Source organism: Acomys russatus, chromosome 21 (assembly GCF_903995435.1).
Source record: "Acomys russatus chromosome 21, mAcoRus1.1, whole genome shotgun sequence".
Taxonomy (NCBI): domain Eukaryota; kingdom Metazoa; phylum Chordata; class Mammalia; order Rodentia; family Muridae; genus Acomys; species Acomys russatus.
Genome location: NC_067157.1, coordinates 56,709,346 through 56,730,813, shown reverse-complemented (window position 1 = coordinate 56,730,813; position 21,468 = coordinate 56,709,346). Strand labels below are relative to the sequence as shown.

The following is a 21,468-nucleotide window of genomic DNA, read 5'->3' as shown; positions in this document are numbered from 1 at the left end:
GTTCTGCCTGCATGTACATCTGTGTGTCAGAAGAGGGCATTAGATCACATTATAGATGGTTGTGAGCCACCTTGTGGCTGCTGGGAATTGAACTCAGGACCTCCGGAAGAAGAGTCAGTGTGCTTAACCTCTGAGCCATCTCTCCAGCCCCCAAAAATGAATTTTTCAGTGCAAAGTTTTATTTATATTGAGAAAAAAAATGTTTCATGTCTATGACATTTCAAGCTTTTTTGTTGTTTCAATTTAGCAGTAAAATAGCCATTTAAGAAAGTAACTGGTGTCAGGCATGGTGATGCACACCTTTAATCCTAGCACTCAGGAGGCAGAGGCAGGCAGATTACTGTGTTTGAGGCCAGTCTGGTCTACAAAGTGAGTCCAGGACAGCCAAGTTTACACAGAGAAACTATGTCTCAAAAAGCTGGGGTAGAGGGGAAGAAAGAAAGAAAAAAAGAAAGAAAGAAAGACGGAAAGAAAGAAGGGAAGGAAGGAAGAGGGAGGGGGGGAATGGAAAGGAATTGAAGAATATACAACAAAAAGTCATTCTTGATTCCTGGTGCATCTTGGGAGAAGAACCATGTGATTGAAACAGCCAAGGGAGGGAGATTGGCAATAGTGGTTACATCACTATGACCAGAACACTGGACGAAATGGACCAGAGCACATGCTGTGAGACCACAGCGGGGAGGGCATGGTGCTCTCCCCTGGGAAGCATGTGGTGAGGTGGCGTCTATCGCGCCAGAACTGGAAGCCGAAAGCAGCTGGACTTAGGGGAACCTGCAAAGGCCCATCCCTGGGGAACATACTTCCAACAGCCCGGCGTCACTTTCTCGGAGGAGGACCCACAGCCTTCCCAGTGATGCTAGCAGGGGGGGAATGAGGACCAACCTGCAGCATGAGAGTCTCTGGGGGACGCGTCACATTCAAACCACAATGACCAACTGGACTGAAAGGAAATTATTCATGTTTTATTCTGTAAAGTCACAGTGCAAGCAATTCAGGAAGCCGTATTGGGGATGGAGAGCCGCTCAGTGGTTAAGAGAACTTGCTGCTTTTCCAGGAGGCCGCACCCACATCAAGGAGCTCATAATTGCCTGTAACTCTCACTCCAGGGGATCTGACACCACCTGGCCCCCATGGGCACTACACGAGCACAGACACACAGGGACACACACACACACACACACACACACACACACACACACACACACACACCGCCTCTTGTGATCTCAGGGGGACCGTGTTTTTGATGGGGCATGCAGGCTGCTCGCCCCCTCAGTGAGGTGCTCTACCTTGCCTCTGTCTAGTGCTTAGCTCTGCTGCAGGACATAGGGCTGGTCATCTGATCCGCTACAGGCCTCCATCCCCATCTGATCCCACTGCCCTGTGCACCCCCATTCCCTCCGGATGAGGGATGGGATGCTAAGGAGCCTCTCCGTACAGTCAAAGGGCCACAGTTTGCATATTAAAGACTGAAGGATGTCATGACTCAATGTGGACTCTGATGCATGTCCAGGGTGCCCTGGGCCGATGCTATTTCAATTTTACTCGCTGAGTTTAATTAATACAAGTTCGTTATGGCGATGAAGAAGCCCAGTCCTGGGGAAGGAAATCCGAGCTTGACTTTTGACCTTGCTCCCTAACAGGTGGTTTGGGCAGGGGCTTCCCTGAGTGGCTTCCTCTTGGAGGTACAATGACGTTTGTTAAAAGGTCTTCTTCATAGCCGGGCATGGTGGCACTCGCCTGTAATCCCAGCACTCTGGGAGGCAGAGGCAGGTGGATCTCTGTGAATTCGAGGACAGTCTGGTCTACGTTGTAAGTCCAGCACAGCCAAGGCCACACAGAGAAACCCTGTTTTGAAAAACAAAACAAAACAAAGAGTCTTCTTCGTAAGGTCAAATGGTGGTGGCACAGGATGGTCTTTTATCCCAGTGCTCAGGGAGGTAGAGGCAGGTGGAGCTCAGAGTTTAAGGGCAGCCTGGTCTACAGCGTGAATCCAGGACAGCCAGGGCTACACAGAGAAACCCTGTTTCAAAACAAACAAACACCAAACAACACCAAAACAAAAAACACCCTCCAAAACCCCCAAACAAAAATAAACAAACAAATAAATAAATAAATAAATAAGGTCCTCGTAAGAGGGCCCCCACAAACAGGTCCCGGCACCAGCTGTTCTGAGGTTAGCCATACAGAAGGAATGCTGCTGAGGATGTTTTCTTCCACCACAGGTGGTTGTAGTAACTTTGACTTTTTTTTTTTTTTTTTTTTTTTTTTTGACATAGGCTTTTGCTAGCTAGCCTAGATTGACCTCATACTTGGAATCCTCCTGCCTCGGCTCCCCAAATGCTGGGATTGTAGATATGTGCCTCTATACCAAGCTTAAATAATCTTACTAGTTTAACTGGTTGTGTTTTGCACTTCTCTACTGGAAAGCCATTTCAGCCCAAGGGGGAGGCGACATATTTAGACACATTCTTTCCACTCGGTGCAGCCTGCAAGCAGGGCTGAGCCATGCTCCTGCGAAAGACTGCCTCACACACAGGCGCTAGAAACACTTCATTTTCAGTTTGCTACACAGACAGTATTGGGGGTGGGGGCACAGTCTGTCAGACAGCTGAACTTGGCTGAAAGTTTAATTTACAGCCAATGGTTTAATTTACTTACTAACAGCATTCGCTGGAGAGGACAGATGGGCCCTTGACTGGAGACTCCAGACCCTTCTAGCAATTTTGAAACACAACAAATCTTACCTACAGTTCAGGAGGCGTGTTCTTTTCCATTAGTGGTAGAAACAGGCAGCTATCGAAGATGTCTAAGCGCCATCTTTTTCATCTTCAATCTACAATGGGCTTTGGAGGGGTGTGGGAGATGATTGGGTTTAGGTGAGGTCGTGATGAGTGTCCTCATAAGAGGAGTCTTGGGGGGCTTGTTCTCCCCTCTCTACATGTGAGCACATGTGTGTGAGAGTGCAGGGAGATGGCTGTCCCCACCTGCTTGTCCCCTAGGACCTGCTTGATGGCTCCTTGTTCTCTTACTTCCTCCCCTTGAACCATGAGAAAACAGGTTCTGCTATTTAAACAACTCAGCCTGTGGTATTCTGTCGTAGGCACTGAAGCGAAGACAATAGTCCGATATACAGCTTGCTTGGTTCTTTCTTTATCCCCGGTAGCTCCAGAGATCAGAAAGAGGAGCCATGGGAAGATGGCCAGGGAAGTGAAGTTAAGATCAATACGAGTGGAATTCTCTTTGCCTGCTGACAACTGGCGCATGCCTTTAATCTCCGCACTCGGGAGGCAGAGGCAGGTGGATCTCTGTGAGTTCCAGGAGAGCCAGGGCTGTGTAGAGAGATTCTGTCTCAAAATAAAGAGGAGGGGGAACCATTGGCCAGGCTGACTTTGCCATTGTGAGCGCATGGTTCTGCCAGGAAGGGAAGGGTCTCTTGCGGCTCCGGCTCACTCTGAACGTGTAATAATATAAACCGGAAGCAACAACAACAACAAAAAAATAGACACATTATGCGGAAGACAAGTGACCTACCATCCCTCTCCCGGAAGCTATTGATTACCTATAGCTGTAGGTTGGGGCCTTGTGAGGTTCCCCCACTTACATTGGCACATCAACTGGTGTTGTCATCATTTGGGTCTTGTTTAGGTGGCCATGTTGTTGAGGTTTCATGATTGCAGCCTCCCTGACAAATGCAGAAGACATGGTCTTGCAGCAGACGTCCTGGGCCTCTGGCTCTTGCAGTCTCTCCATCTTCTGTTCTGTGATGCTCGAAGCCTTAGCTGTAGGACTTGTGTTGTACATGTATCCACTGGGGCTGGGTGGTTGTTAACTGCATTGTGGATTTCTGTAATGGTCTCCACCTGCTGCAAAAAAAGCTTCGTTGATAAGATATGTGTGTATGTATTTGGTTTTGTGTTTTTTTAAAATAATGGTTTTTAAGATTTATTTATTATGTGTACAGTGTTTCTGCCTGCATGTACACCTACATGCCAGAAGAGGGCACTATATCTCCTTACAGACGGTTGTGAGCCACCATGTGGTTGCTGGGAATATAACTCAGGACCTTTGGAAGAGCAGGCAGTGCTCTTAACCTCTGAGCCATCTCTCCAGCCCCCATATGTATTTGTTTTTAATAATTTATTTTTGTTTTATGTGCACTGGTGGTTTTGCCTGCATATGTGTCTGTGTGAAGGTGTTGGGTCCCCTGGAACTGGAGTTACAGACAGTTATGAGCTGCCATGTGGATGCTAGAAATTGAACCCCAGTCCTCTGGAAGAGCAATTGTTAGGATTAAAAATGATATGCCATGCAACTGATATGATATGGAGAGATTTATTTGGGGGAAGGAAAGGGAGAAGTGTTAGGGCCTGAGTGGGCCATGAGGGTAGAGAGACACAGAGACAGAGCGATGGGAGAGAGAGGGTGGGGAAGGAAAGGGAGAAGTGTTAGGGCCTGAGTGGGCCATGAGGGTAGAGAGACACAGAGACAGAGAGGCGGTGGGAGAGAGAGGGTGGGGAAGGAAAGGGAGCGCCCTTCGAGGGTGTGCACTTGAGGTCAGAGAGGAGTGCAAGAGAGAGACAAGGTGGCCAGGTTTGTCCTTTTTATTCTGGGTCCAATGGCAGTGATGACGTCAGAGGCTGCTAAGCAACCTAGAGGCAGGTGGTTTATATGCCAACAGCAAGCAGTGAACTTAACAGATGAACCATCTCTCCAGCCCAAGATATGTACTTTTAATGCAATGTAAGTCATTAACCAGTTTTTTAGATTTTTAAAAAAATTCTATATGTGTTGAGTGTTTTGTGTAAAGACACAAGGTACATGCAGTGCCTGTAGAGGCCAGAAGATGGCATCGGATCCTCTGGAAACGGATACACAAACACCCGTGAGTGGGTCCTGGGAACCAAAGGGGGTCCCGTATGCTAAAGCAGCAACTGCCTTTAAAGGCGAGTCATTGCTCCACTCCATGGTTTCTAACTCTTGATCTCCCTGCCTTAGCTATCTGAGAGTGCCAGGATGACAAGCCTGCAACCATCACACCCAACTTGAAGTCAGCAGCTTCCTACGGGATGCTAAAGTCATTGTAAGCTCCAAATTTAAACGAGGCTATTTAAAGGACTGTCTGTAATAACTAAAGGACTGTGGAAAAAGACTCTGGAGGATGAACTGAAAAGTGAACAGTGTCCTGGGCAAGCAACGTTTGGAAGCCTGGTCCTCATGGAAGGCAGTGAGAGGCCAGCCTGGCAGGCCACCACCCAAAACAGCTCCAGAGCCGCACCAGACACTGATTGGTTATTCTGCTTTCTCAGCCCGGGCAGTGGCGTGCCTGAAATTTTTAGCAGACTCAGTTTAGAGGCCAGGAAAAGAATCACGGGAGAATCTGGTCACACATGTCACCAGGTACCCACCAAGTACAGACTGGCCCTGGATCCAACCCCGGCATACCTCTAAAGCCCATAGGCCTGCTTACCTATGTGCCATCTCCCCTTAACTGGGGGTCACCCGATTTGTAGGACAGTGCACGTAGGAAACTTCTTGCATTTGTTTATTTTTAAGGATACATTTTGTTATTTGTGTGCATGTGGGTGCCTGAGGAGATGGCCAGGACAGAGTGTCAGTCACCTGGAGCTGGGGCCACAGCCAGTGCTGGGAACTGCACTCTGGTCCTCTATAACAGCAGTGAACACTCTTGGCCACTGAGCCATCTTTCCAGCCTCCAATGTCAAAACGTATGCGTAAATCAGACAGAGTGACTTTTAAGCCTGAAAGGCCTTCCTCAAATCGCTTTCTGCTGTGCTTCTCTTCGTCTCCCTGCTGAGGAAAGTCAGGTGAATTTGAAATTAGTTTCAATACAGAGGCTGATGCAACTCGCACCAAACTGTGAGAAAGTCCCCGCCTTTAATCTGGCCTGGCCCACGGGGAGGCCAAGCTCCTGTTTGGTCTGAAGGAGCAAGGCACACACATCTGGGCTCCACATGGTGACTCAGGAGGCCACCAGGAGGAGGGGACGGTTCACAGCAAGGTGAGAAAAAATAAAACTGAAATGAGGCAAGATTCTTTTAAACATGAAAAGAGGAAGAAGCGCCAGCTGAAATTAAATTCAAAATGAATTCAAGGCAATGGCCCTCGCATTTTGTCAACAAGCAGAACCATCCAGGGAGGGCACTGGCAGCTGTGGAGGATGGTCCAGGTAAGGAGAGAAAAAAAGGCAGGGCTGCACCAGCCTAGCTTGGATCTGCACATGCGCCTGGAGACGCGGTCGCGTGCCTTCACAACTTGTGTGTGTGTGCTAGGGTGCTCATATGACATTGTCTAACCATGTGGCAAGCGATGTGGTTTCGATTAGAGGCGAGATTCCCGTTGGTGTGTTCTGAAGTCGGCGCCCAGTGAGGTGTAAGCATCACGCTATGGTCTTCTGAATTAGGCTTTCCATGGTGCCTGTGATGTGATGCGCTTAGGCCTGACTGTGTGGACCAGGAGCGACTCCCATGGAGGGTGGCCGGGTCTCCACTCAAGCCCAGGGAAGCAGGCAAGATGCCAGTGGTGGGAGGGCAAGCCTGAAAGCGACCCCTCTGCTCCAAAGCCAAATGCGGCTCACCTGCTAAGTGGTCACTGTCACCTCCTTGGTATTGCTTTGCTTTCAAACAGTGGGCATCCAGTGGCCTTGCGATTAGCAGATGGAGGTTAGCCTTTGCCTGCTGAGGAGTCAATCTGATGGTATAAGAGGAAATAGCTGGTAACTTTGCAGCAAACTGAAGCTCCTGTCAGCTTCGCTGATGACCAAGTGCAGGTCAGTGCCTAGGACTTTTCTCCCATGTACCTGTCCTCAAGCAGGTGACCCTCTCACAGGGAAGTGGCACAGGGGGGTCGCTGTTTACACAGTTGGGGCAGTAGCCCTAAAACCCACCGATGCTATACACATAGCACTGGATATATGGCTGAGTGATCCTGGATCAGTGACCCTGGGGTATATCAGAATGCAAATCCCCAGGCCTTCGTCACTTCCTGAATCTCAAACTCTGGCTTGGGCCAATCCTCCAGGGACTTCCGGCGTAGACCCTAGCTTGAGAACCAGGGGCTAGGCACCAGCTCAGCTCAGCTGTTCAGATATCTGTATTGAATTAGGAGCTCCACCCTGGTTCTGTTGCTGACAGACTGCCTGGCTTCTGTGTTTTATGCGGCAGCCCTCTGTGGCACCTCTCAGGTCTTCTCTGTTACACCTGCCTTGTCATAGACATGACACACGGCAGACTGCCTACTCCTGAAATACTGTTCACTGGTAGATTTTCTCTGTCCTGGAAGCTAGGGGCAATGGGACATTCTTGGGATGAATCCGATTGTTGAACTGGGTTTTGAGACAAGGGTCTCACTAGATAGTCTTTCCTGGACTGGCCGCCTTGCCTCAGCCTCCTAAGCTGGGCCTGTGGCTGTGGCCCATCACAGCAGTCTCTGCAAGAGTCAGCAATGCTGCTAGCTTTGGTTCCCAACGCTGGGACTGGAACCCAGGCCCTCACCTTTGCTAACCAGATACTCTGTCACTGAACAAATACGCCAATCACCGCCCCACCCCCCAAATTCACTTGAGACTGAGCTGCTTTGTGGTGCTGAAGCTAAGTCTGTGGGATCATATGGAGTGTGTGAGAGCCTGTGGTCACAAGGAGAAATATTGAAGGCCCTGGTGGCCTAGTGTAGAAAGCTGAGGGCGACTTAGCCCCGTGCGTGTTAGACCACCCAGAGGCAGTCCACCTTGTGCTGCGGTAAGGGAATGTCTGAGGCCCGTTTCTCACACTTCTGAAGGCTTGGAGGTTCAAGGTCAAGGGGGATTGCATCTGGGGAGGACCCTCTTGATGCACCACCATCCCATGGAGGAAGGTGAAAGAGAAAGAGATTGTGAAAGGGAGGGAGTGAGGGAAGGAGTCGGGAGCCCGTGTGTGCATAATAATCTTTCTATCGATAACCCATTTCCATGAGAAGAATACTAGCTTATTCCTGAGGGCAGAGCCTTGTGGTCCATTTACCTCTTGACAAGTCCCACCTTTCACAGCAAGTGCAAGGAGGGGCTAACTCCAACAGGCGCCCATCCCCTAAACCTCATACATTTCTTTGTCCCAAATCCCCTGTAGATGGGCCTGCAAAGTCCCAGTGCGCCTGCGCAATGTGCACTGCGGTTTCTCAGGTGACCAGGCTGGTTCCGTGGATGCTGTGTTCTGCTGTGCTCTTCCCTTCCCCTCCATCCCCCCTCCGCTCCCCCCGCTCCCCCCCCCCCAGTGGGTGTGTAGTTCAGAACGAGCATTAATGGGGCACTCTGCACAGAAGCAGAGATGAGATCTGAATTAGGGGACCAGGAAAACAGGAAGGGAATTGACCGAAACAGAAAGTAAAGCGGTTAGAAAAGTTCAAAGAGAGAAGCTTTGGGGGCTTAGTTTGGTTTGGCTTTGTGAGTGTATGTGCAAGCCTGCGAGGGCCAGGAGGCTTCCACGTAGCTCTCCATCTTGGTTTTTGTTGTTGTTTTGTTTTTGTTTTTTTCGCCTTAGCATTTTACTTCTACCCCGCATTCTTGGAGCTGTCCTCACCTAAGCTGAGCAGGAGATGGCAAAGATGCTAGCTCTACCTCCAAGAGCAGCTGTTGGATGCTGTTAGGGTGGGCAGTCGCCTGCAGCCAGCCCAGCAGCTCCTGGAACAGGTGTGGGTCGCAGCCCAATCTCTCACTGAGGTGCAGGCTCTGCGTCTCCTCCAGGCGCTTGTCATTGGCCTCCTGATGCTCTTCATGGGGCCTTGCCATCCCGCAAGCGGGTCGCTTGGAGCCTGGAGCTGCACCTAAGTCCGCCTTACAGGGGACACAGACATAGGGCAAGTTCTGGGCCGCGCACATAATTGGAAGATGGCAGTACACGTCAATCGTCAACATGCGTGTCACCTTTCTTGCCCTTGTTGACAAATTTCCGAACCTCCTTCACTCCCGAGAGGCGTCTGTTTCTGCTTCCAGGCCTTCTTGATGCACTTGCAGAGCTTGCACGTCAGGTGGCGAGAAGCCAGGGGCCGCGTGATGGGGTTCAGGCTGACCAGCAGCTCTTCGTATGTGCGATGTGCATGCGTTCCTTGCTGCAGCCCTCTGCCTGCACCTCAGACTCCTCCAGAACAGCCTTTACTTTGGTCTTCTTAGCAACAACTGCAGCACAGTCAGGCCATAGAGGAACCATGCCGCCACCACCTCCTGGATCACTTTCTCCATCTTATTTTTTGTTTGTTTTTGTTCTTTGGTTTTTCAAGACAGGGTTTCTCTGTGGAGGCTTGGCTGTCCTGAACTAACTTTGTAGACCAGCATGGCCTCGAACTCACAGCCATCCGCCTGCCTCTGCCTCCCAAGTGCTGGGATTAAAGGCGTGCGCCTCCACTGCCCAGCCAGCCCCTCCATCTTACTTTTTTAAAGATAGACTCTCTGATGGGGCTAGACTATCCAGTAGTGAGCCCAGGGATTATCTTAGACCTCCTTCGCCAGTGCTAGGCTCATAGGCATGCACTGTTGTACCCAGCTTTTTATGTGGTTATAGGGAATTAATTAATTAATTTATTTATTTTGGTTTTTTTGAGACAGAGTGTCTCTGTGTAGCCTTGGCTGTCCCAAACTCACTTTGTAGACCAGGCTGGCCTCAAACTCACAGCGATCCATCTGCCTCTGCCTCCCAAGTGCTGGGATTAAAGGCATGCGCCGGCTGGTTATAGGGAATTTAAACCTGACCCCTTGTGCTTGTGGCAGAAAGCTTGCTTGCAGGGAAATCTGTGAGGGGCTCTTGAGAGTTGGCCTTAGGATAACATAGCTTGTATGTAATTTAGTGAACTTATTTTCCACCCTACATCACCCCACTCTACTGCTAGGGTTTCTCTGTGCAGCCCTGACTGTCTTGGCATTAGCTCTGTAGACCAGGCTGGCCTCACACTCACAGAGATCAGCCTGCCTCTGCCTCTCTGAGCGCTGGGATTACAGGCGTGTGTCACCAAGCCGACACTTTCTTTTTAGCTGTACTGTCTACTCTGACCATGATATGTAATAAAGAACCCTTTTCAGGAGTGCAGAGGGTTGCACACCCCTGCTGCGGCAGACCCAATGTGCAAAAGCCAAATGCTAGACTGGCTTTTGCTGGTCTCTAGGGCTCAACCAGGCAGTGCTTTCAGCTATGGGCTGACTCCTCTCAGCCATCAGCTGCGGTATCTGTCTCTTCCCTCCCTCTTTTAGCTGTTTTTCTATCTCCTCTTCTTCCACCTTCTTTCATTCCACTCTCTCTCTCTACCTCACCCCATAGGGTAGTCACTCCTTATCTGCTGTGTCCAGTGGACATCTTCTAGGCAGTAGCATAAGCTAGCTGTCCTCTTTAGCCTGGGCTTGGTTGTCCCAGGACATCATTTTTACATTTGTAAGTCACAGGATTGCCCAGGTTCAGGGCTCCTTGGATGTCTCATCTCAATGGAAGGATACACACACACACACAGACACACACACACACAGAGACACACACACAGAGACACACACACACAGACACACACACACACACACACACACACACACACACACACACACACGACCTTCTGGGCCTGGCCTGAGAGACCACCTTCATGACCTGTGCATAGCTCCCGCCAGTTTTGTTTAGCCTTGGCTTGTAAACACCACAATGTGTCTTTCTCTCAGTTTCAAGGTGATAGCATTTTGCCAACAGAGGCCTCTCTATTCAGTCTTCCTCTTTGACTCCTCAGGGTGGAGTAAAATGGTTATTAATATTTAATATTGATTTATACTTTCAGTAAATCAGTCAGTGGTTACTCCTTAACCAGATTTACACCCAAATAACCACACAGAGAGACTCGGATATATTTAATTAGCCTAGAACACAATGCTGTGCAATGAATGCTCCATCCTAAGCCTCCAGCGAGCATAGTTTCCTCTTATTCAGATCTCCCACGTTAGATTGCTTTTTACACATCTCCTCGGTCTGGCTCATTCCTCCTGGTGTTTCCCCAGGCCTCCCACTTGCATCCTTCCTCTCCTTTCTGTTCTTTCTCCTTCCCTCTCTGGACCAGGATATCCCACCCTATTCGCTGTTATTGCTTAGCACTGGGTAGTTGGCTTTTATTGGCAATACAGAGAAGAAATGGTGATATGTTTTCACAAACTCGAGACAGGAGATACTTAGAAGAAACATCACAATGCAGTGTCTGGATTGAAACCAGATGGTGGGGTAGAGAAATCAGCATCTGAATGAGCAAGGGTAAACTCTACACTGTCCACAAGAACGTTGTTATGCCAACAGGGCAGAGGCTGGATGCTGGCGGGAGAAGTTCTGTTCCTAGCCTCTCACAGACAGCAGGAGGTGCTCTCCACTGTATATGAGAAAAGCTGGGTCCCAGGCCACTCAGGAGAGCACACTGTTGGCCCAAGACCAGCTTGTGGGACAGTGAAGAGGAGGCAGAGTGTAGTGTGGTTGGGCTCTCACTGTCTGCCCCCACCAGGCCCAGCACATGTGTGTGCATGCTGGTGTGTGTGTGTGCGCGCCCTTTGTTAGGAATGGAGCTGAGTGGACTTCCGTGTGGTGTAAGATGAAGAGAGCCTAAGCATGCCTAGTGTCATGGTGGAGAGTGGCGTCCCTTTGCCATGCCTTCCATGTGCCAGCACTGCATGGCTTGCTGCTGGCTGTCCCTTTGAGAGTGTTACCTCCACTGCTCAGACCTCACACTCCACTCCTTACTCTCTCTGGCCAGCCATGTGGGCCCTTGCTGTTCCTCACGCACCCTGACACATTCTGGGTGTAGGGAAGGGCTTGGTATTCAGCACTTGATACATCTCCACAAAGACCGAGTAGATAGATGCTAAGACACTTTCCATGATGATGCCTTTCACTTCACATACATATCATGTCTCATGTGTGCATAAGATAAACTTCACATGTATACCATGTCTGCATGCGTGCATAGGATAGACTTCACATATACACCATGCCTGCATGTATGCCTCCTTTCTGCACACATATCTTTTCATCCTAAGCCCATATCATCTGATTAGACTTAAAATGTCTCCGGGGCAGAATATGCGTCTCAGAGACGGTTACTGAGAAGGCGCTACCAAGGTCATGGCCATCGGCTTTACCTCTCCCTGGCCTCAGCATGCTGGCTCCTCCCCTCCAGCCACATTCACTCACAGCTCAGAAGGGACTAAGTGCAGGCATGTGGCTTGCTTACGTCTCTGCCAAGCTTTCGGTGTCCTTCACAGATGCACTGGTAAGCAGACAGCTACTCAACGTGGCCTCCTGGGCTTCAGCACTTCCGCTTCTCTGTCCAGCTTCATTTCTTCCTTTGCTCTGATGACAGTGACATAAAGTCGACTTCCACCAAGCACGGGCCACAAGTCACTAAACCCGTAGTGTTTGTGGCTGTGAAGCCCAGAAGTATGGGAACTGAAGGAAAGAAAAACCATCACTCGACCTTCATTCTCTCCGTTATTTATTGCGGACCTTGGCAAACCCTGTTCCTCCATATTTCAGTTTCCCGATGTCTGACTGGCCCTTAGAGGGTCTCAGCTTCACAGACCTACTCTGTCTAACTAAACACATTATGTCACAGGAAGTCCACACCAAGTATTTCCTGTTAGTACTTCTGCAACTTGTTTTGACTTAAAAGAAAGCCACACTATATATAAAACTGCGTTTGGTTTGGAATTGGGAATAAACCAATGGCAGGAGAGCACTTTGCAGGAACCCGGCCCCCAGGTTGTCAGATGACGTCACAGCTGCTTCTGTCCTATCTTTAAAGGAGGGTTCCGTACAACGCGTGGTTATATTCTTTCCCTAAGTGAGTTGGGTGGAAAGCGCTGGTTGGAGGGCCATAGCTGGCCTTGCTCAGAGAGCTGCTGGTTCAAGGCTGCAAGCTCAGCAGCCAGGCTGGTCAGCAGCAGATGCACCAGTTCACTCAGGGGGTTTAAGCAGAAAGACTTAGGGTCCCATGGATGCAATTTAAGCACTCACCCAGAATGTCTGAGACCCCGGGTTCAATCCCCAGAACTGCCTAGAAAAGAAGAAAGGGTCCATTTATGTTTCTGAATATCCGTCATCTTCCCCCACCCCACCCCACCCCACCCCGCCCTGCCCCCGTCCAAGATTCACAGAGCCAGAAAGCCTGTATTAGCCTTTTTTGCCCTCAAATCTATTTAGCAATGTCTGTCTGTCTGTGCGTACATCTCTCCTCAAACCTTGTAACTCAATGGAACTCACTGGGCCTATAAAGGTTTGTTCCAGTAATTTCTGTGCCAAGGGATGGGGGAGGGCAGCTTTGTGAAGATTGGGGGCAGTTGTCACTTTAAGATCAGCTTGCACTCAGATTTGGAACCAGCTGTCTGCTCTCCGACCCTCACAGCTGCCACTGGGGGTTTTACAGGCAGTCTCCTAATTGTAGCAGACAAAATGCCCAGACCCAGACCCGCGGGCCTGTCATACTGTGCACTTCCATGCTGGTCCCGTAGGATCCCAGGGCTCTGAGATGTGCCATGGTCCTTCGTAGTACAAATGGCACTAATGGCCGCAGAAGCCAAATGGGACTGCGGCTTTTAGGGACTTCCGGTACTCTGCTCTGTCTCAGGAAACCATGTTTTCATTTCATTTGTATTCAGTGAGTAAATGGTCAATAAAACCAGGAGGAGCCCCAAGTAAGTTCCCTGTTTGATTGTCTTTCCTTTTAGATTCTCTGCTTTTGCGTAAATAAATAAAGAGGCTGATAGCTTTTTCCTCAATTTCACAAAAATGCGTGACTTTCCACTCTCTTCCAGTCTGCTTCAAGCTAATGTAAAATGTACAAAGGAAAAATTCTCCAAGTTCCAATGGCTGATTGTCCCCGGATGATGAAAAGCTGCCGTGTAGGCTTCTCAGTACACACGGGGCAGCAGATAGTGATACAATTGAAAGTCTGTTGGAAAAAAAAAAAAAGTCTGTTGAATCCCTGCGCTGTGATTGAATAAGCTGTGGCTACAGCGTTAGTGTCAAATGGGCATGCCTTCAGTTTTAGCTGTAAAGTGGCTTGTCCCCAAGGAAAATTGGCCTTGTGGGTCCCTGCAGTTAGAAACTGTGGACCTTTGGGGAGACAGAGGCAGGCGGATCACTGTGAGTTCAAGGCCAGCCTGGACTAAAAAGCAAGTCCAGGACAGCCAAAGCTTCACAGGAAAACCCTGTCTGGAACCCCCTTCCCCCCCAAAAAAACCCCAAAACCAAACCAAAAAAAAACCATGGGCCTTACAAATTCAGATGATCTGATGGGTGTGATAGGTAGGTGCACATTTAGTCCCAGCACTCAGCAGAGCTGGGGAGGTGGGGGTGGGGGTAGGGGATGGGAGGGATGGGCAGATGGGGGGTGGTTGGTATTGGAGGGGTTGGGAGCTGGCGGAATGGGGGTGTGGGGTTCAGATGATGCAAAGTATGTTTGTTCTGATCATGTGAAGTGTCTGGGTAAAATGAGAGCCTTAGGTAAAATGGTCAACAGACTGATTTCTTCATTAAGAAAAATGTCAAATGGCTGATGACACAGACAGCGAAGGAGCTAGCAGCTCACTGGATAAAGAAAGCCTGAGCTATAGGATGAGCATGGGGGCCAAGAGCTCAGCTTGTCACCATCCACACAAAAGCAGCATGCTTATCACATGTACATACAAGCAAAACAAAGCACGCTCAGTAGGGTGTGTGTGTGTGTGTGTGTGTGTGTGTATGTAACAATAATAATTATGGAATAAGAAGTCATCAGGCAAAAAAAAGAAGCCACCAGCTGGGGAGAAAAGTTAAAGGAGGGAGGAGAAGGTGGGGTGGAAATGATGCAAATACTCTGTATTAATGTGAAATTCTAAAAAAAAGAAATTAAAAATTGGTGGGTAGTTGTGGCATGTTAATAATAAAATTTATACAGTAGTAAATTTATTTATTTATTTTTAGGATTTTCAAGACAGGGTTTCTCTATGTATCCTTGGCTGTCCTGGACTCACTTTGTAGACCAGGCTGGCCTCCATCTCACAGAGATCCTCCTGCGTCTGCCTCCCGAGTGCTGGGATTAATGGTGTGAGCCACTGTGCCCAGCTTATTTATTTATTTTCGAGACAGGGTTTCTCTGTGTAGCCTTGACTGTCATGAGCTTGATTTGTAGACCAGGCTGGCCTCGAGTTCACCTCTGCCTCCCCTGAGAGCTAGGATTACAGGTATGTGCCACCATGCCTGGCCAAGTTTATTTCTTAATCTGCCCAATAAAAACCAACTTAAACCCTTGAAGAGTGCTGGAGAGATGGTTCAGTGGTTAAGAGCACTGCCTGCTCTACCTGAGGTCTTAGGTTCAATTCCCAGCAACCACATGGTAGCTCACAATCGTCTATATGGGATCTGATCTGGGATCTGATGCCCTCTTCTGGCCTGCAGGTGACCTCCAGATAGAGTATTCATATATATAATATAAATAAATTCATCAGTTCATTCCAGCTGTGGGACAAGGTGACGCCAGCACAGGTGTGTGATGTGCTCCTGGTACCTCGCCAGCCTCCTTGTCCTGGTACTTAGTCTGCCTTCAGCAGCTCCCAGAGACTTTGGGGACAGATCACTAGGCCGCTCCTTTTCTCTCCTTCCACACCTGTACCCACTTCCCTGCTGTAGTTTTATGGGCCCAGGAGGAGGCAGGTTTGACACAGGGACACAGTCTCTGCCGACAGCTGCAGACTAGTTAGCTCCCCAGACAGTAAAATGTAAAGAGGGGGGAGGGGCGACCTTTGAAGTCTGCAAAAAAGCATGACTTTGGCCACTTCCTTTCCTCTTCTCCCGGGTGTCCCAGGTATTATGCTGAGAGCAACTGCCAGCTAAACTTTACAAGGAAGGGTGCATTTCCGTCCCCAAAGTATGTCCTCAAGGTTTGACAGGGCCCTGAATGGCTTTTGGAGTCACAGGAGCTCTGGGAACACGGACCCATGCGCTCTGAATGTACAGGCCTGGTGTGCAGAGACCAGCCTGGATTCAAAGTGTAAACTCTGAAGATACGGCAGGGCTTTCTTCTTGTCTGCTTCCCACCAGCTTTCTCCGTGTTTGGCCTCCCTGAACTCAGAAGGCTGGGTGGGTGGTAACAAAGTGAACTGAAAATTGTGATGTTGAATTTCTCCTCTTAATTTCATAGCTGGATTTTTAGTCTCTGGCCGAACGTCTTTTCTTTCCGCTCTGTTTGCAATGTTTTTCTATTTATAAAAGAATTCCAGAAGTTTAGGTTTTTTTGTTATTTTTTATCATGAAATGTCCCAGAAGAGGGGGAGTTAGGTTGAGAGGAGAGAGAGAGAGAGGGAGGGAGGGAGGGAGGCAGGGAGGGAGGGAGGGAGAGAACCGAGAGAGAGTACAGGGCTGGAGGGCAAGAGCTTGAAACAAAACAACAGAATTTGCCTCTGGGGTTCTGCTAACATTAGGAACCTGTGAGGGTAGTGTGCGTACCTGAGTACCTGACGGGTTGTGTAGTCACTGAGCGCCCCAGTCCCTGGCTCACCCGATGCCAAATGAGGCCAGGGATGGAGTGCTGGAAGAATCAAATACAGAAGCAGAAAGTAAGTGATCTGCAAGCCAAAAGCCTGGGGCTTCCCTTCTGTTACACACACACACACACACACACACACACACACACACACACACACACACACTCCCACTCCCAGTGTAGACCAGCTCCCTGTCCCTGTGATAAGATAACCTGGCTAAAGCAACTAAAGGGAGAAAAGATTTATTTTGGCTCCTTATGTCAGGGGCAGCTGGCGGGTTTCTAGTTTGCTAGGGTGTTCTTTTTGTTTGTTTTAACCGTGGATGTGTGCACGTGTGTTTCTCCACAGTTGCTTGTTTGCTCAAGTGCAATTGGTGGGAGAGGATTTGCTTTTGCGTCTTGGTTATCGCATGGGTGCATTCTGGGCTCTGTGTGTGTGTGTGTGTATGTGTGTGTGTGTGTGTGTGTGTGCAAGCTCATGCACACTTGTGCACTTGCCACAGAGTGCAAGTGGAGGAAGGGGGAAACTGTCAGGTTTTGCCTTTCTCCCTTGTGCTGTGTAGTTCAGGTTTTGTGGACCACAGCTGTCTGTCTTCCTGTCTCTACCTACTATTTTCCTGAGGCATGCTGGGAATTACAAATATGCACCCCCAACATGTGGACCACCAAATACAACCTTTTTATATGGGCCCCAGTGTGAACTAAGGCCATGAGCCTGAAGCAGGTAGCTCCTTAACCCACTGAGCCATCTCCCCAGCTCTTGTTTGGGTTCTTGGTATGAATTGTGTTTACTCATAAATTTGATAACCAGTCTTTCTTCTGCAGGTGAAATGAGCTAATTACCCATTAGCCAGGGGTAGTGGTGCACATCTTTAATCCCAGCACTTGGGAGGCAGAGGCAGGCAGATCTCTGTGAGTTCGAGGCCAGCCTGGTCTATAGAGTGAGTCCAGGACAGCTAGGACCACACAGAGAAACCTGTCTTGAAAAATCCAAGGGCTGGAGAGATGGCTCAGTGGTTAAGAGTGCCGCCTGAGTTCAATTCCCAGCAACCACATGGTGGCTTATAACCATCTGTAATGTGATATGGCGCTCTCTTCTGGCTTGCAGTAGTACATGCAAGCAGAGCACTATATACATAATAAAAAAATAAATCTTAAAAAAAAAAAAAAAAAAAGGAAAGAAAGAAAAAAGAGAAATGAGCTAATTCAAGACACATGAAAGTATTTAAATGCACTCAGCCCTGTCCTGTTGCTTCTCTCGTTCCTAGCCTCCGCCCTGACACATGGAGTCTCTCCCTCCATCGCTCATTTCTCACTCCCTTCATCTCACTTCCTTTCTGATGTTCCTGACTGCTGGTCTCTCTCCAGCCTGAGGCAGGGGCCTAGCCATCTCACCCTCCTGAGGTGACAGAGGTGAAGGGGTCCAGGGGATGGCAGCCTGTCTTGATGGGAAGGGCTCGTAGGAGGACACTTTGTAAGAAGACTTCTCTTGCTTTCTTCCAAGAGTCTGCTCTCTCGACTCACGGAATGGAGGAAAAGGTGCCAACAACGGGAAGCTGCCCGGAGGTTGCAGCGAGGCCCCCAGGAGGTAAGTGTGCGGAACTCTGCCTCATCTTGGGTTGGGTGACCCTGTCGGGATCTTTAGAACAACTTCGCCCTAACAAATGGGCGAGGTCTCAGCGAGGACTGAGTAGATGTAAAAAACGGGTTCTTTCCGCACGCATGGGAGCTGGCATGCTCTCCCCAGCTGAGCCATGCCCTCAACCCTTCCTTCCTCTCAGCTTCATGCTCTTTTCATTTCTAGCTCTAGCGCCCTCTTGTGGACCATCCTCCCACCCAGCAGTCTGTCCTTTGCAATTTAGTTGTATATAATTTTTGTTGTTGTTTAAGCAATTCTTTCTCTTTCTTTCTTTAAATTTCTATCTAATGTATACAAATGCTTTGCCTGCATGTACACTTGCGTGCCAGAAGAGGACACCAGACCTCATTATAGATGGTTGTAAGCCACCATGTGGTTGCTGGGAATTTAAATCAGGATCTCTGGAAGAGCTGCCAGTACTCTTAACCGCTGAGCCATCTCTCCAGCCCCGTTTAAGCAATTTCTGGCATGGGAATGTCGCCCAGTGTTTGAGTCTAGGTTTAGCATGCCTGAAACCCTGGATTTGATGCCCAGCATTGAAAAAAAAAAAGCAAATATTTAGATAAATATACTTTTCCTAGTTTTTAAAAGAGGGGTACAATTCAGAACAATATGTTTAGGTTTTTAAAATAGTATCCCAAAGAGTGCGCTGGCTACTACCATTAACCATTGTTCTTCCGAGTGTTGGCATGGTGCAGGCTCTCTCAGCCCTCCAGCCCTCTAGTTCTTGGTGCTATCCTTTGTGTTAGTTAGTACAGAGGAAGCTCTGACATCACACCTGCAGAAGGTGAGGCCGAGGAGGCAGGCGAGGGGGAAATATCCACGCACCACAGCCGCTATAAACCAGAACAAGACACAGCGAGTGTTACCGCCTAACCGCCGTGAGAGACAGGGCAGCGGCATGTGGCATGCTTCCCAATCTGCGACAGTCTCTAGCACAGTGGCACAGAGGGGCATGTGTCCCCACGCTTGAGGGATTCTAGTTACAAGGTGGGTTTTGAGCATAAAAGATGTGTTCACAGTGGAGTGCGTCTTACAGAGCAAGACGATGTGTAAGACAAAGACGGATTCCCGAGGCAAGCTCTATCTTAGTCGGTTGAATCGGATGTATTCCACCTCCCTTGCAAACATGGAATTCTCCAGAAGGTAAGGTCACCTCGCCCTGAGACAGGGTCTTGGGGCTTCCCTCTGAAGCCCAAACTCAAAATCCCACTGTCTCAGCTTCCCAAAGGCTAGGGTAGGATGTAAACCTGCATTCTTAGGTTTGATTTTTCCCTCCCCTCCCCTTCCATCCGCTCCTTCCCTCCCTCCCTCGCTCGCTGCTCACACACCGCCCCCCCCCCACCAAGGTAGGCCCACTGAGCTGATGTCTCCTCACAGACACTTTAACATTTTTTTAAAAAAACATAGACACTAAGGAATTGTTACTACTAAACAGCCTTCAGGCCTTGTGTAGTGTAAGACAGGGTTGAGGGCTCCGAGGAGGCTGGGAAGGATTATGGGAAGGAAAAGACAGATGTGAGGTGTGAAGTGGGGGGGGGGGGATGCTCATCATCTCCTCAGGCTGGGGATTGGGGCCTCTACTCAGCAATGAGCACTTCTTAGTAGAATGGAAGCAGACGTCGCTGTGCACCAGCATGGCCCCTGTGCACCACTCTCTAGTGACCACGGTGCTGAGTGGTGGGGGTGGGGGTGGGGTGGGGGAGAAGCCCACAAACACACTGCACCGATGGCAGAGAACAGCCTCGGCTCGTGTTGTAGGTGGTCTCCTACAACAGCCTGGAGACGTGAGCACTGCCCTCGCTCCCCACAAACTGACCAACCACACAGTGAACCTCGGGTCTAGGACCTGGCCCGAGGTTGCCACAGAGGAGTTGAACTTGGACCGCCTGAGGCTGACTCTGGCCTGCCCTGTGAGCTCAAGATGGGGCATGCAGGTGTGCAGGCATCCAGGACAGATAGGGAGTTTGGGTTCTAGAGAGCTGAGAACTCTGAGTCCACAGATGAAAGGTCATCAGAAACTGGGAGGAATTAGGGATGTAGTCTTCTTCCTCAAGGCGTTCAGAGACTCATCCAATCTGTTAAATGCTCTGGGTTTGCAGCGTGGGAGGTGGCCCAACAGGGGACCAAGTTCTTTTCCAGACAGAGGCTTGTGCGGATGGAGGCCTCCCCTCCCATCCTCCTCTGGGAAATCTGCTTTTCCTCCACTAGGGTGTTTCCCACGAAGCTTTTAACAGAGCATCCACCTGGGAGAAGTCTACAGATTCTGGTGGCAAAGAAGCAGCTTGCCTGTCATTTGTGGGGTGGTGGGTGGTGTTGAGGGGGAGTGTTTCCCTCATTTAGGGACTAATTCTGGCCCCGCTATTAGCATTTGAATCGGGCAGCCCAGTTGTTTTGATTCAATAGAGGAGGCGAGCCTTTGTTGTTGCAATTTAAGGTAAGTTGTTCTCTGGTCTCCTTTAATCAGCTGGAATTGGGGGGTGGGGTGGGGAGGGGGGAACGGCAGTGGCTGCCTGTCTGGGCCCGGAATGCAACCGGGCCCACCCGTAAAGCTCCCTCGGGGTGAGCCCCAGCGCTTGGGATCAGGCTCCGCCCACTGCCGTCCTTTCCCTGTGACGGTCTTTCAGCGCCTTCAGCTTACTCTTTTTTAAGCCTATCCGCATAATCACGGAAACAGCCGGTCCTGGTGGTGAAGCCGATCTAGGACAGGCAGCCACTTCAGGACGGATATTCAACTTAAGGCTCACTGCACAAGACGTAGAAGGCCCTTCAAGGGCACGGAGCGATGCACAGCACAGTCCTGTGCAGGATTTACTTCACACACCCTGGCGGTGTAAATTACTTTTATTACTTTGGTAAGTTTTAGGTTTAAAAAGACAGAAGCCTAAGTTTAAAAAAAAAAAAATCCTCCGTTTCTTTCCTTCTGTCTGAAGTTAGCACTACAGTCTATATTTTCTTACACTGAGCACATAGGGACATAAAGATTGGGGAATTCCTGAGAATGGGGGTGACTCAGGGTACCCCACTGAGGGAAAAAAGCCTTCTAGGAAGTCGCTGTCTGCTGCCTGTCATGGCTTTACTTTGAGCGTGGCCTGCCTAGTCCCTATGCATTGCATCTGTCCTTCCCTCCCTGGCTTGCTCTCCCGGAAATGGGAGATGGCCACCTTCTGAGGCTGGCTTTGGTCTCTAGGAAGACTTGTGTGACAGCCTTCTCGGACCCACCCCTGGTGCACACAGAGCGCTTGGGGAGTATGGGACTCCTTCCTTAAGTTGCATCCTCCAGCTGGGGTTTCCTCAAAGAAGGCCCCAGGGTC

General features: G+C 49.6%; 1 protein-coding gene across 1 annotated transcript in view; it reads left to right on the top strand.

Annotated features, from left to right (window-relative positions):
• The window catches only part of LOC127205174 (uncharacterized), a 44,798-nt gene that overhangs the window by 16,537 nt on the left and 6,793 nt on the right, over positions 1–21,468 (top strand). Inside the window, exons 4-6 of the mRNA XM_051164356.1 lie at positions 18,020–18,103; positions 19,194–19,300; positions 20,782–20,911. Coding sequence (XP_051020313.1) covers positions 18,020–18,103; positions 19,194–19,300; positions 20,782–20,911 — 321 coding nt within the window. The remainder of the gene's footprint in view (positions 1–18,019; positions 18,104–19,193; positions 19,301–20,781; positions 20,912–21,468) is intronic.